General features: G+C 26.6%; 2 protein-coding genes across 3 annotated transcripts; one reads left to right on the forward strand and one right to left on the reverse strand.

Moving 5' to 3' along the window:
* Nucleotides 1–247: 247 nt before the first annotated feature.
* On the reverse strand, nt 248–5,207 carry LOC113555894 (phenoloxidase 1-like). 2 transcript variants are annotated; one of them, XM_026960500.1, is made up of 14 exons: nt 5,124–5,207; nt 4,222–4,343; nt 3,833–4,025; nt 3,470–3,693; nt 3,142–3,344; nt 2,873–3,023; nt 2,700–2,801; nt 2,341–2,505; nt 2,132–2,260; nt 1,883–2,071; nt 1,529–1,664; nt 1,102–1,337; nt 562–856; nt 248–377 (listed from the first exon to the last, which is right to left on the reverse strand). In XM_026960500.1, the coding sequence occupies exons 2-13, from the start codon at nt 4,327–4,329 to the stop codon at nt 623–625; spliced, it is 2,070 nt and encodes a 689-aa protein (XP_026816301.1). In that variant the 5' UTR covers nt 4,330–4,343; nt 5,124–5,207; the 3' UTR covers nt 248–377; nt 562–622. The 2 variants fall into 2 exon arrangements, with proteins under 2 accessions (XP_026816301.1, XP_026816303.1); XM_026960502.1 differs by having other exon boundaries at nt 292–377; nt 558–856.
* Nucleotides 5,208–13,479: 8,272 nt separating this feature from the next.
* Nucleotides 13,480–14,597, forward strand: LOC113557341 (uncharacterized protein C14orf119 homolog). The gene is made up of 2 exons (XM_026962804.1): nt 13,480–13,690; nt 13,808–14,597. The coding sequence occupies exon 2, from the start codon at nt 13,839–13,841 to the stop codon at nt 14,265–14,267; it is 429 nt and encodes a 142-aa protein (XP_026818605.1). The 5' UTR covers nt 13,480–13,690; nt 13,808–13,838; the 3' UTR covers nt 14,268–14,597.
* Nucleotides 14,598–17,172: the final 2,575 nt, after the last annotated feature.

A 17,172-nucleotide genomic window follows, 5' to 3' on the forward strand; every position in this document is an offset into this window, starting at 1 on the left:
ATTAAATTCATTATACCCCAACTAAACTACATTTAAATGATTTATCTAAAAAGAACCATTATTTATCATACTTATAAATTAGTAGAAAGAAAAGGATCACAATATTATATATACATACATCAATAAATTTGTATAAATAAAAGTGCACAATATTTTAAATTGATAGGTATATTTTATGTTTTAATTATGCCATTCATATTCGATATTTTTCTATAATAATATATTTTAAATTATATAATATAAAGTATAAGATATATTTTATTTTATTATTTTTTATAAAGAAATATAATGGTAAAATGTGATAAATATATAGATAATAATATTAAATTAAAATATTGAATGAACTTGAATCGTAATTTCCCAATATAATTCGAGACCTGTATAAATATAAAAAAACATTTTTTCAACTTACTTAAAAAATTAAAAATATAAATCCATGTATTGTATAAATAATAAATATTATTTGTTTTTAAAAATTCTATTGTGTTTCCCGTGAGAGTATTTTAATTTAAACATAAATATTAAGTTAGGCTTACAAATATCACGTTCTCCAGTACCTACTTTAGTTCCAACTAACACCAGATAAAGGTTTTGCTGGTGTGTTTTATTGAGGTTGAATTTATTAAGTTTTTATTTTGCTTTGCAGCGGTGCCACTGTGCGATTCGAAAAACGTATACGCACATCCTGTACAGCCATGTTCGGTGTCAAAAACTGTTGAAGAGTGACCACTCCATCTCTAGGTGTGCGATCAAACGGATAACCCATTGATCTAGCATCTGGATAACGCGCGTTGCGGATACCACAATAGCTGGAAGCATTGTCGCATGTATGAACGTCCGCGTGTGCGTTCTCCACCTGTTTTAGTCAATAATTAATAATCGCTAATTCAATGATATACATATCTGAAGTTTATTAATTGACTACCTAGTAAATTATTATCGGGATTATGTTAAAATAAGTAGAAAACAATATGTCTTGTGTTAAACATTTTTCAACGATTAATGTAATGTTATTCATGTTTTTTCAACAATTGATGATACACAAATAATAGACATAATTATTTTATATTTCATAAGATTCAAACGTTTGTTTGTTATTACCTGATCATTAGCACCATTAGATACCATGACAAACAATTGACACTGAAATCCATCAGACGACCCTTTGGGTATCAACATATTTTGTGGCCACCCACAACCACAGAAATTAAAAGCTGCCGCTGCATCTGTATTACCGGATGGTCTGTTTTTATCTAAGTTTCTATAAGTTACTTCGTGTGGAATAGTTACTGTTGAATCAATAGATCGTCGAATGATATCATTTTTTCCTCTCTTTACTGTATAAATAATAGTTTAAATTTATTAATTACCAATTTTAGAGGGTTCTTTTGTTTATACTTCAATATATATTATCATTAGTATAATAACATTACAAATTATGTGACTTAAAAACTAACACAGGATGCAACAAGAAAGATAATATTTTTATAACTTTTTAAACAGTAAATGTTAACAAAAAAATACTCACGTGTTACGCTAAATTTATCAAGCTCCACAAAAAGTTTTCTCTGTTCCCTAAATAAAAATGGTAAACCTCGTTCATCAAACTTAGGACCAAGAAAGATGCGAACTGTTCCAATTCGTTGGTTTCCATTATTTTCAATCTTATAAAAATGTAATATATTTCAATCATATTATTTTATAATGAAACAATAACTAGTTAAAATTCTAATTTTCTATCTAAATTGTTAAACTAAAATAAGAAAACCAATTATTTTATACATGTGGCTCTACCTAATTATACATTTAATTTCTACACAATCAATTTCATTTAAAACATTTAAGTATATGTTGTCTAATAAAATACACAAAATCTGCTTACGGTAATTTTGTAATTGAATGGTGCATGTTGTAAATGAGTAAACCGTGCAAATACAGATCCACGAGGCAAAAAGTCCAAACCCCTAGACAAGTCAACATCACTTTGTTGCCAGAACGTTAAAAATTCATTTCGTGGTATTCCAGTGGCCGATACTTCTACGCTTTGTAATTTTACGTTTTCGAAACCCAACTAAAAATATAACGATTTATTTCAACAAAAAATTATTTTAAAAACATACTGCTCTCATACAGTTTGAGTAGTATAACTAGGTATTGTAGCTTTAAATTCTTGGAATATATCATCAGTATATGCATGCCAACGGTAGAATATAGGATCACGCATGGCAGTTGCTGGGTCACCCATGACTCCGTAGTTTTCCTTAATATTTATGAAGACGATTATTACATATAATTAATATATTAAATATGTAATAAATTAAAAGAACAAATATTTTTTACCAAATATCTATTATCGGGGTCGTGGATAAAAGAAATAGCATCGTGACCAAAATTGTGAAGAGAACCGTAGAAATTTGGATTTAGACTTAATATACTAGCTTCCATAAGATTTCCCAAAATGTCAATTCCATCAGTTTCAGTTAAACGAACTTGATTACCAGCTGTCTAATAAATAAAATAATAATATTCAGTTTATGATTGATGTTTGGTTACTGTCTAAAATGTTTAATCACAAAACATTTCAAACTAGCTACATTTTAATAACTGTTCGTAATTATTTACAATTTACACCATACGGTATATTATATAAACGATAACAAATAGTTAGTTTTTAATTATGTACATAGCTTCATACATACATTAATAATATATCCTGAATGTATAGCGCTGAATAAACGGTCTCTCCAACGTTCCAAATCTTCGATATCAAACGACATCTGTTCTACTTCTCTGTTAATATCCTGTACAATACGAGATATGTTTAAACAATTATGATAATACTAAAAATGTAATTACAATATTTAATAGTTACAGAAAGTCTGGCGTTAGCAGGTCTCGATGGCCACACACGGTTGGCTAAAATGTTGTCTAATTTCGGGAAATAACCCTCCGTGATCGAGTCACGCCAATTATTCAGACGAACGACTCTATTCATATTATTACTCAGTCGTTCCAAATTGTACCTATAAGATTTAATACCGTGTAAACTAGGTAAAATTTTTTGTGGTCATAAACACTGTTAGATACATACTATATAAGATATAACGATACAATAAAATGAAAAATATTCAATCAATTTACCTTGCATTAATCTGTTGATGCATGTAATAAAATAGTTCACCGCGTCTGTCTTTATTTACAATATTCATCGGTCCTTCGTACGGATAGACCAAATGCCAATGCCAATGATGAAGATTAATACCAATATCTTCGCGGAAGTAGCTGAGTCTGTGCTCGATGTCCGTATCGTTGGCAGAATAATCTTGTGGTATTTCAATTGGGGTCTAATACAAAAATAATATTAATTTGCATATTCAGTAGTATATGTACATTTACCATAGTTATTGTTGTAAACAGTAGTTCTGTAGACTGAAAATTCATTTTATTTTCATAATATAGATTTACTCACTCTTGAACCTGGTTGAACCACAGATGATTCTTCTCTGGCATGGCTAAAAACTGATGAATCCATATACAAATTTGGAAACATTTCTACATGTGATGGCAGTTCCAAATTGCGGGTGTCAGGTCTATGTGTCACGACTACAGATAATGCATAAATAAACATATACGGATTCAATCGATCGCGACAGTATACGGATAACGATAGTAATTCATCGAAAGATTTGGTATCTGTAAAATGTAATATGTATATAATATATATATATATATATTGTTAACCGTATTATACATATTATAAAATAATCAAAACTGATTAGTTTAGTAGTTAATTAAATATCGAAAATACTGACAAATATTATAATATACCAACCCATAAAAGTTTCAATCAATTTTGAAGCCATTTTAGAGTGGTACGGAATAAAAAGAGAAAATGAAGCATTTCTGGGAAGTGACAGTGGAAATGACAAGTCGGGGATACGGTTCAACTTAGTAATTGGGATAACTTTGCCAGCGCCAGAAAAACGATTTTCAATGTCCGATGCCAGTGGTTTGTATCGATCAGTCTAAAAACATAAAAATAAATTTGTAGGTAATAAACTGTTTAACAAATTATTAAGTACTATAAACATAATTTTCAGCATTATATTATCACCCATATATAATTTATACATAAATTAAATCTGAGTTATACTAAGTATATGATTTTTTTTAAACTTATGGGTCGGGTTGAAATCTGTATAAAATACTAGTTCAACTCACCAAATATTCTGCTGGTACATCAAATGATACATTCTCATCGCCTTTACCGATGAATATAGGTTCAGTGGGACGATCGAACAAGAACAAAATGTTATTTTTGTCTGTCATGATTATTAGCTTTTCTACAAACATATAAATTAGATCATTGATTTTTAAAAAAATACGAAAATATATAAATTTTTAATAACCAATCTAAATAAGTAAAGCAAACTTTTTTAATAATATACTTGTCACTGATTAAAACTTTATGGAATAACAGCTGAAAACTAAATTCATACTTCAGTTATAATATGTTTATATAATTAATGTTATTGTGATGAAATATATAATAATACAATTTTTAATGAATAAAAAATTAAATTAAAATATATAGAAATACAAGAAATATAAATTTTAAACTCCAATTTTAATTCATATTCTTGTACTTATGTACATTTAACCTATTTAAGTAAGAAGTTTGCTTTTTTATATATTATATACATTTAATAAATAATAGATAGGTATCTACCTAATTTTAATTATCTTTACATGTTTATTTGCAAATACATAATTTAATGGAAATTTTTGAGATTGTTTAATTTTCCAATTCTGTTAAAAATACGAGTAATTTAAATTGTCTATGAGTATATGACGCTACTATCCAAATAATTTATTTCTCGAAAAATATTTAAAAAAAATATACGTTCAAAAGTTACATAATTATATTTTTATTTATATCTTACATTTAAAACTGCAACTGTATATTTTTTAATAATATTTATTTATAAACTATAATTAAGTACTGAATTATATTAGTTAAATGATTATAATATTTCAATGTTTTTATTTTTTAAATAATATGTGATTTATGATTAAAAAACAGACCTATTAAATTTCATAACTAGTTAAAAAATTGTAATTACTTGTATGATTGTCTCTGTAGAACTTCAACGATAAATATTGATGAAGAGAATTTGTTGTTCAACTGATGTAGTACTTAATTTGATCCTATTTTATATTGTATAGAAAATTTCAAAACAAAAATGTATGATGCATTTAAGGTGGGAATTCAATAATGAAATTTGATAATAAAAAGGACTTACCGCAATAGTCCGGTATTGATTAGATATATCCAAGTTTTGTTTACGCCATTGCTACTATAGTATAATATTTTAATGGGAATTTTTAAAAACATAACAGGAAGTTAAACTGTTTACTAACATAAAATCCAAACAATATTTATTAATTTAGTGGTAAAAATTTTCTAAAACACTTCTTTACAAATATTTTGAATAATAATTTCGGAACAATTGAGAGATAAACCTAATCGTCTATAATATAAAATTAAATCATTGATAGTATTTTTTATGATAAATTGTGTACATAAATGTTCAAAATAATTAAATACTAATTAAACAAATATCTCTATACTAACTCAACCTACTGTAAACAAAACTATTATTATTATCGACAAATGCTGACGTTTAAATAGATATATAATATTATAACTTATAAGATTATTCAAAAACTTTAATTTTGATTCTCTCATAAATGTAATTATTATAATACATAAAACTTTTAATAGGTATTGTAATAATATCTATATTATAATTTTCATCTTTTATAAAAATATACACTAGACCTAAAAATCTATAAATTCATTTTAATGGATTTTTTTTTTTAATTTCATCATTAAATTTTGTATTTTTTACAATTATAAAATATTTTAAATTCTGTATTTTTAAAATATTAAACTCTAGCTTTTATATTCTAACATTATGATTAATTCCATATCTAATAAATAATAATTACAACAGTTTTATGAATTGTTTCAAAATCAATATAAATGAATTTATTGTAATTTTAATTATAAAAAAAGTATTTTATTTTCGAATAAGAATTTATTTTTAAAGAGTTAAACACTACTGAGAAAATACCGGATTAGTGTAATTTAAATATTTATATTTGTATTATATATGAATTTATTTAAATAATTTAACTGCGTATTATAATTATTAATAGTTATTATGAAAAAGCCATTTTAAGTTTCGTTATAAGTATTATAAATGGAAATTGAATGTTACAAAATGGTAATCAATAAAATAATAATAACTTTAAATACGGAATGCAATCAAATAAATATACAAAAAAAAATAAATTATTCAAACTTAAAAAAACTAATAGGATAATGAGATTTCTGGTCAAGTGACTACAGAATTATATTAAGTGGAGATGACCATAGAATATCAGGGGTTGGTTTCATACTGAACAGAGAAATAAAAAAAAATGTTATTGAAATTGTTTAGTACATTGGCCAAATGATTACCATTAAACTAGACGAAAAACTTGTTGATGCATTTATTCAATAAGTATATATACCATTATACCAACCTCGACTCATAAAGATGAAGAAATAGAATAAATTCATGAACAAATAAGTGAGATGATAGAAATTATAAATAAAAAAGAAACTTAATTGTATTAGGTAACTGAAATGCATTAGTTTGGTAGATTAAAGAGCATGGAATAATAGGATAATTTTATCTAGGCAGGAAAAAACCAAAGAGAAAATAGCCTCATTGAATTCTGAAAGAAAGACATCTGATTACGAACACAATGTTTTCATAACCAAAAAAGAGAAGGTATACATAAACCATGCCGAAAGCAAGAGCAAGATATAAAATCGGCTATATACATTAGCGCACTGGCCCGGTGTGTCACTATTCTATAGCACAGTGGGCCGGTGCCAGCTTTTACGTTTTGGGCCACTAGCAAAGATATTATCTATAATTTAAAATAATATTAATTATTAATTATTTATTATTAACGGAAATGGTCTTAACCTTGAAATAAAATGGAAAAACAGAAATATAAAAATAAAATTGTATAATATGGATAAACTAAAGAAGGAAGTAAATTAAATATTAAGTATATTATTAAGTTTTATTATATAAAGAGAAAAGGAATCAAAATAAAATCCAAAAAAATAACATTTAAACACGTTTTGAAAAAGGAATTCAAAACACCACTATAAGAGCTTCCCGTGAACATATATGGGGGAGAACCTGTATTTGCATGATGTATGTGACAAGTGGTTTAGACATAGCAAACGATGATCATTTAACGCATGATCTTATATCATAATTGAATTTTATCCTCAGAAACATAAATACTTTTCTGGTATAAAAAAATCAAATAATTTTTAATTTATTATTATTCCTTTGATTATAACTTAAATACGAATATATATTTAAATGAATATTATATTTTAGATACTTAAAAAATCTAAAATAAAATATCTAAAAAATGATGACTGATTGAAAATGATTATGACGATAATTTTATTTATAATCAAGTTTGATAAAATAATATAAGCATGGTTCATAACTATTAAACAAAATGTATAATTTATTATAATAATACAAATTATGAATTTATAATATGCAATACAGTGAAACGTCCATTAACGGACACCACTAAATAATAGCGGACTTTTTTCGACAACATTAACTTTTAATTACTTTTCTATAGGAAAACCATATGGGACACTCTAAGTTACTAACAATTTTATGACTAAATTTCATCGTAATTATTATCTAAGTGTGTTTCATTATAAAGTACATTTTTCATTTTTACAAATTATTATAGTTTATCATATCCGTTATTCAGTAAATGATTTTATTTTAAATAATAATACATATACTCGTAAATAATATAAATATAATACATATGTGTATTATTTTGTTTATATATATTTTAATGTTCATTTTTTAATTTAACTCCCCCTCCGCCTAAATAGTGAACAAATCTAAATAATTTAAAAATGTCGGTGACCAAAAATGTCCAGTACTTAGAGGCTTCACTACATTATGACTTATTTCAACTTTCTCCGTAAAGTAAATTTAAATACAATAATGATGAGAATATAATACTCAAATATTGTAAATAAAATGTATCACTGACAAAATATAATAAGCCCTTAGGTACTTACGTAATAATTATTTTGATTAGTTTTGTATAAAATCTGTACCTATTTTTTATTTTATTTAAATACTTTAACGGTATGGACTATGCCACAGAGAGTTATACAAAACTTTTTATATACTTTTAAAAAAAAACTCTGATGACAGGCCACAATATCGTAACTACACATAAAAACAATTTTAAACAGTATGAAATACACACACCCGTCAAACGGGTACATATACATACGGAAATTACGAATTACGATAACCGCTATATTATGCATAAGTACTTATACATAGGACGTAAGTTATACCTTTGTTTCCATATTACATGTAGTTCACAATTCGCGTGAACGTAATACCTCAGTTTTCGAATAATCGTCATAATAATATAATAATATTTTTGTGCATTAATACTTGATTCGGTATATTATAAATTGTAATAATTATTTAATTTGACAAATCATTAGAAAACATAAAAAAAGACATAATAATTCGATAGCTAATAAATAGATACAAAACCACTTAAGGCCGTATAATAATCACAAACATGAGTTTTTTTTTAATAATAGATATAAATAGAGTATTTAATAGTTAATACATACGATTATAATATATAAATATATAAATACATAAATATACTATAAAACTATCAAGTATACATATTAATAAATATAAAGTATGCATATTGCATAACCTATATAAGTGTAATGACATTTTGAGTTGAGCATTTATTTTTTTCTAAAACAATAATTTAACTCTTAGAAAAACAAAAAAAACTTACCTTTCAATATTATACTCTATACTCAAAGTTTATAATTTTAAATTAAAAATTATGAAAGTGTATTATATGTATTAAGGGTGTTATAAAAGCGATTATATCACTTCATTATCCTTAAAAAATATTATTTCCAAAAAAACTTGAAAAGACCTCGTTTATTTAAGATTACTAAATTATATTTGTATAAGTTGTTTAGGAACTTTTTTTAAAAAAATGTCAAGATTACTCTACACCCTCAACATGGTTATACGCCTACACTGGCTACACTATAAATATGGTCTGATAGTTATGGTAATGTAATTCATTATTTTATAATATTGATGTATAATGTAAAAATATTTTCTTTCCACGTACTATTGCAGAATTAATCTAATAACTAATAACTTATTAGTAATAAGTAATATAATATTACTTGGATAAAAAGTAATATAGTAGGTTTAATTATTTTTTGCGAAAACATTGCATTTATTATATTATTATTTATCAGTATTAATAATCAAAATATACTAATGTTGTTAGATTTTGAGTAAATACCTTACCAAAAACCTGTATAAATATAATCATGGTATAAATAGGTAGTATCTTAAAATTATTCAGGAAATGGGCCGATACCACTTTTTACCAATACCCAATACTCCCGATATATGTTAACAATAAAACTCAATAACTGATATATTTGAAAACCATTATTTTCTGCATAAACCATGAACCAATATTAAATGATAACCGATACCACCAACCGCGATATCAACTAAAACCTATACCTGATACCACAAATTTCACATATAACTCAATATTAGTCTTCATGATAAACAAACCAACATCGATTATCGATTCTATTATCGGTCCATCCCTAATTAGTAATTATTCTACATTTTTAAAAATGGCATTGCTTTTAGTAAAATACATGATATGCGTAAAAGTTTTAAAAATATTTACAAAACGAATAATTTTTAATCGTATTTACAAATTTATAGAAAAAAATAAAAGAAAAAGAAAAATAGTTATAAATTCATTACTATGAAATAATTTGTTAACTTTCTCAATGTTTATGAATTAGTTATTTAATATAAATTATTAGTAAAAACTAAAAAAAGTTGAAAATTTTAATAATGCCTTTATAAATAGTTTAAGAAATCAAAATATATTTATATTATACGATGTATAGTACAAAATGGTCATTTAAACATTATGTGAAAATTTCACGTGTCTAAGATTATGTGTTTTTAAATACTTACATAGAAAAAAAAATCGATTGTGTCAAATATTATTTAATATTTTTGGTAAAAATTCCTCTTTCCTTAAATTTTTTGTTTTTTTTTATCATTTTGAAAAATATTGGAAATTTTTTATATTGACCCCAAAACAAATAAATTTGTTATCAAAAACCAAGTTAAAGATCCCAGCATTTTGTCAACTGCTTATCGTGTGTGTACACAGCAATCAACATATTGCTTGTCGTTTCTAACTTTCAAATTTTGAAATATGCTTTAAAAACTTGAAAAAAATTTTGAAATATGCACATAATTATTTTCTCTAAAATAATTCGGATTGACAACTACACTTCATGAAACGTATTTTATGATTGACCATGAAACATGAATATGTAATCCACGTTGATAGTATACCCGTTGACTGTTGTCAAACTTAGGAGGGCTAGAAATTATGTAGCTCCGGGTCTCTATTGATTAAATTTTCCAGGGCTTCAAACCGGTTAAAACCATTTTTGTAATAAACCGGTTTTATTGGAAAATTTATACAAACAAAAACAAAAATGGAACCACAATTAATTATTTTATAGAACGAAAACGAAATAGTTAACCAGAAATATTTTTCGTTCTCAAACGGAAATAAAATTTTAATTACGAATAATAATTGTTATTTAATTTTTCACATTTCATTAAGTTATTCAGTGTATTTGTATCGTTTGTAATATATAAAATAATAGTGGTATGCAATCGATAATAAATTAAGATTTGGAACAAATGCAGTTTAGTTCCCACACGATTTTTTCGATTTTTTTTCTTCCCAAAATATATGTTTTAAAGCACTGAATACAATAATCTTATTAAAAAATTCTCGCAAATTATAATTTTGGAAGTTATCTTTCTAAAGTTTACGATTTTACGCATTATGCATGCATGCGCGAAACGCTGTATACTTTGATATACGTTTTCGTATTGGGTTGTCGCCTTTTGGCTCTTATTAATTTTTTTTCTTGTTATAATATTATTATAACAGTTTTTTGTCAAAACAGAAGTTTTGATGACAAATGTATATTATACATAGATTATTATATTTAACGACTTTCAAAAGGCAATATAACTGATAAATAATTATATTTTATTTTCGTGAATAAATCCTTCATAATAATAAAACAAATTAACACAATATCACAACTCTCGATATCACAATATCTCAGTGGCGTAGCCAGGGAAATGGCAAGGAGGCTGCAGCCCCTACCCCCCCCCAAAAAAAAAAAAAATTTAAGAAAATTTAAAAATTATTTTAATTTTTAATGGTCTATGAAAATAATCGCTACAAAAATCTTAAACTGTGCTTTACAAAAATTAATCAGCCCACCCCGAAAAAAAATCCTGGCAACACCACTGCAATATCCCTAAGCAATGACTAAGCGTGTATCATTATTCGTCGCTACGCTCCAAAAATATCCCTTGAGTTGTTATGCAAAACCACCTCATGTAGGTCACAGGGTAAAAACTAAAATATGTATTAATAATCATACGAAAACGTAGAAAAACAAAGTATACAGCGTTTCGCGCATGCATGCGTAAATACGTAAAATCGTAAACTTTAGAAAGATATAATTTCCAAAATAATGATTTTCGAGAATTTTTGAATTAAACTTTTGTATTTAGTGCTTTAAAACATACATTTTGGGAAGAAAAAAATCGAAAAATCGTGTGGGAACTAAACTGCATTTATACCATAGATAATATAATAAATATTTTTGCAAACACGAAAGCCAAAAAAATGAATTTTTTACATTAAGAGGACGTTATACTAGCATGTGTTGTCTCTATCTTATTTATGTAATAGTAAATTTGCGTTCAGTAGAACACATTTTGTGATGTTAGCTTTAATATTAAAGTAAATTTACCTATTATCAAATTTAAAGGTAAGAATATTATCTAAAAAATGTCATATGCTTTTATTGATATTATCATTTTAAAACTAGTTATAGCTGTATATATGTAATTTGTCATACATATATGTAAAATATTACAACTTTAAAATATTCATAACTCACTTTAAAATAATAATATCAATAAAAACATATGACATTTTCTAGATAATATTCTCCCCTTTAAATTTGATAATAGGTAAATTTACTCTAATATTAAGCTAATATCACAAAATGTGTTCTGCTGAACGCAAATTCGCTATGATCTACATAACTACATTAGTAGGACAGAGACAACACAGCAGGTATAACGATCCTCTTAAAACTTATAATTTGTATGATATGTATTTTTTTATTTAGTTAAAAAATATGTATCTAATATTTAATTGTATTAAAAAAAAAAATTGTATGTTTTTAATAATTATAATACCTATATCTTATAATAAAAAAATACATTTTTTTAAATTAAATTAAAGTTATGATATATTGGAGTAATAAAATATTTGTTTAAACAATGAGTCCATTGAGTATTTGAGTAGGTATACAATTTAAACTAAATACTTAGGTAGGTACTTAATAAATATGTAGTGTATAATACTATAATATATAACAGTAATAGATAATATCAATATAGTTTTATATATTATACATATACAAACAAATTTATGTATAACGTATTTTAAAACCTAAAAATGTTGATACTTATAGATTATAAAACTTACAACAAAAATTAATCTAGGGAAAGGGCCCAATTTAATTACCACACGGGCCCCTTATTCTATATTTGCGGCACTGTCTAGAACCCAAATCGAGCGAGTTCTACCTAGACTGCGTGAATGCGTTTTCTGTATGTCGTATACGTGCAGTGGCGTAGTTTCCGCAGAAGCAACAGAGGCAGTTACCTCGGGGCGCAAAATAACAAATAAAATAATATTAATTTTGTGTAATTTTAAATTTATTTTTATTTAATTTGAAACAAAATATTTAATGTGATAAGTCGTGTGATTGGGTTAATCTTATAAAAATAAACATAAATTTGGTCGCGGCAAAACTTTAATGACAAAGGTCGATGAATCAAATTTATATTAGGTAGGGCGCTGACGAGGGTAGTTACGCTACTGCGTACGTGTGTGAGACGGAGACAACACATGCGGATGCGACGTCCTCTTAAAAAAGATCTGTCAAGAATCAAGTCACACCGGTCAGCGATCGGAGGTATGTCTGTGGATGTAATGTACTGTAGTCATAGTTGCTATTGCGCCAAACGGCTACGATGAGGTCCGATTTGACATCAGCATATTGTTGTTATTTATTTTACCGTCTATAATATTTATCCACGGAATAAAAAAAATATATTATTATTATTATTATTATTATTATCAGTTTTGCCGACTACTCGTCGTCGACCGATAAGATAACCGGATCAAATGTTAATCGTGCAATCGTAGACCGTAGTTTGTAAAATCTATGGCACAATCGTCGCGTCGTTACTGTAATAGTACAAAATATTTTCAATCGTTTTTGTCGTAAAACTGTGCTGTCGTTGCTATGGTACCTGTCGTAAATAATTATTAATATTGCCGAGACCGTTACGTATAAGTACGTAGAACGAATTAGTAAAACTGTTTAATTGCCCGTTAATGTAGGACGGCCGTGGCTACTGTTTTAAATTATATTATTTTTAATTCCGACGACGGTTTTATATCGATTTTGCAGCTCACTCAACGCTTAAACGGATATTCTCATCATGGTAGTGGCCAACGCAAATGGTAGCGCGTACACACCGACCGTTGTCGCGCAGGTCCGGTACATGTTACAGTGGTTCGGAGAGTGGAGTGAAATGGAACGCGGCGACTTCCTGCCGGTGTTGGTTCACGGGTTCGGTAGTAACGGCGGCGCAGCCAATGGTCTGCCGGCGATCATGGAGACCCTGTGCAAGGAAGAAGGCCGTCCGCTTAGTCTGTTCAAATGCCGCATCAAGTTGTTCACCGAATGGGTCCAGACGTGGTCTGATGACGACAAAGACAGCTTCCTGAGCGGCATACGTTCCATGGACGCTGATTTTGCAGAGAGATACGAACAAAAAGCTGTCGGTTACGTGGTCAGCAGCTCCGAGCACTGCAATGGTATCAATGGGGATGAAAATCCCGAAGGATTACCAGAAGAAACAATTTAAATGGACTATGCTCATCACATATTATAAGCTCTGTGATTTCAAATAATAGGTACTTCATTAAGGGTTGTAAAATTTTACTTAGCCATTCATCATTTTGGTAATGGATTCTTACACAATGGTTATTTTAAATTAGATCAAATCTTAAAATAGTTTTTTACTTAATACATTCCAACTTATGATATACTTTATGCTCACTTATCTTTTACTTCAATAATTTACTGTATGCATATTGACTTATTAAAAATTGTTACTACTTATTTTGTATTTGTGTACAAATACCTTCCTAGAACCTTTTTATTTAGTTTTATCACATCGCAAGAACTGTCTAGTGATTATGACTATAATCATTTAAATATATAAATTTCTATAAATTTCTTTTTTAATTTTAGTTTTGATATGTATTTTATAAAACATTTTTTCTTCTTTGTATTGCAATAATTATACATTCCATAATTTTAGTATATGTTATATTAAATGGTTAATAGTGAATTTTATTTTTTCTACCCATTAGGATTAAAAGTTAATATTTATACTCGATGTAAATAATTTATTACATTGGTTTACTTGATAATAATTTGCCATTTATAAATTGAGTCTAGAATATAAATGTAATATTATTTTACTTGATTAATATTAAGAATAGGTATGTCGTCAAACAGTATTATTAGAAACATAACAGTATTATTTAATATAAAAATATTTAACTAATATGGTATTTAATCTAGTTTTATGATACATATTTAGGCTTATTAATTGTATTGTGCAATCATTATATTGTAATTAATTAAGTTAAGATTAAGTTATATTCTTTTCTGTTTGTGAACCGAATTAGATTACCAATGACTAATGTGTATTATAAAATATCACATCAAAATATATTTTAACTCCAAACAATAAATTACTACACATATTGTTTGGTTTTTTTGTTTTTGTAAAAAAAAAAAATGTATAGGCTGAATTATAAAATTACAAATCTTAATGCCTAACACAGTAACACATGACTTTTATAAATACAATTTTATTATTTATAAGAAATTGAACATCAAAGCAATTTAATATACCTATTCATTTATAAGAAATAATTAACTATACATCTATAGTTCTATACTAAAATGATATACTAGGTAATAATTAGGATAATGAATATTATATAACTTTTAAAAATCTAATAAAGTAATACATTTTAAACAATTTAATACTGCCCATTGAATTAAAATCTGAATGAAATTATTTAAAAACTACTCACGAGTCAAAAAATAATTAACTACTTATTTGTAAGATTACAATTAGTCATGTACTCATGTGGACATGTGGAGTAATATTGTGATTACTTCTTTGTACTTTAATACCTATTTTATAATTTAGTTTAATTTAATTTAATTTTGCAAAGCATAATATTGTGACCAAAATTTTTCTATAAATGTTTTAAAATGGTTAAATGCATGTATTAACATTTTCTATAAATCAGAGATGAGCAACTGGATGTTACTACAGGGCCAATTTTCTGAAAGTGAAAATCCAATGGGCCAGACAACATAGAATCAAAAACAAATAACAAGGTCAATAAAATTTACAATAAAAATTATGTCGGTTTTATAATTATATAAAAAAATAAAATATAAAAAAAAATCCTTACATTTTATATAGGTATTTATAAAGTAATTTGAAATGTAGCACAGGCCATCAGGCCAGTTAAAAATAGTACACCAGCCAATTGAAATAAATAGAAATAAATTAGTATAAATTACTAATTAGTGTTTAAAGTTAAAATGTTGTCAAAATTTGCAAATTATTAACCTTTTTTGAGCTATTGCTTATTAGACATAAGGTATTTTATTTTAGTTTGTATTCTACCAATTTATCAATTTATTATTATAGTTAATATCAGCCATATATTATGTATTATATTGCTATAAATCGTAAAATAAAGTAAAATAGTAATATTATATATTGTGTAGTATAATAGCAATATATTTATATACATGATAAGAATAATTGTCTTCGCTGATAGTCTTTTTTCATTATGTACAATTATTTATCATCGAATTTAAATTTAACAGTGACCTACTCATTGATGATTTTGAAAAACTGACACTTACTACCTTGGGCCTAAATGGAAATAATATTTTTTAGGGTGCCTAGATAGGCATGGGCGGGTGATTAAAATTTGTGTTTACCTACACCACCTACTAAAAAATAATTCGGCGCCACTAATCATATTACAAGGAACGAGTGGACTGATACTCTCGAAAAACAAATTTCATAGGTATACGAATAATATAACTCGTTAGGCGCAACAAACTAATTCGCAGTAGCGTTTACCACATAGACGCGTTTAGGTATATGATAAACGTCACCCGAACACCATGAAATAATGGGATTATCGCACGTACGCATGAACTCAAACCATTCGAGGACACACAAACCGTGGGAACACCACGTCCCGTATCTCTTGACCAGCAGCGACGGGAGAAATATGGCGGGAAAGCGACTATATTAGAAAGCCCTAGATAAGACTTTTTCAGACGTGATTTACCAGAGTTAAGGCAAGCACCTTCACGCCAGACTATGTTGATAATTTTTTATTTGAACTTGGAAGAATTTTTCAATTAAAAAACATTTAGAATAATTTCAATTGAAAAATACACTTAGAAAAATGTGCGATCTTTTTATTTAACCACGACTTCTATAGTTCTATATCTATACCAACATTTGACGGTTTCTCATACGTGTCCCGCTACAGCCCTATAAATATATATTGGATTGGATTAGTATAAAAAAATGTTTTATTAAATGAGACAAATTGGAAGAAGAAGGAATATTATGCTGCAAAGCTATTTCTCAAATTTAACTATTCTTAATACCTTTTGGAATGTTGTTTTGAAATTTATATATTTAAAAAACG

Source organism: Rhopalosiphum maidis, chromosome 3 (genome assembly GCF_003676215.2).
Source record: "Rhopalosiphum maidis isolate BTI-1 chromosome 3, ASM367621v3, whole genome shotgun sequence".
Taxonomy (NCBI): Eukaryota; Metazoa; Arthropoda; class Insecta; order Hemiptera; family Aphididae; genus Rhopalosiphum; species Rhopalosiphum maidis.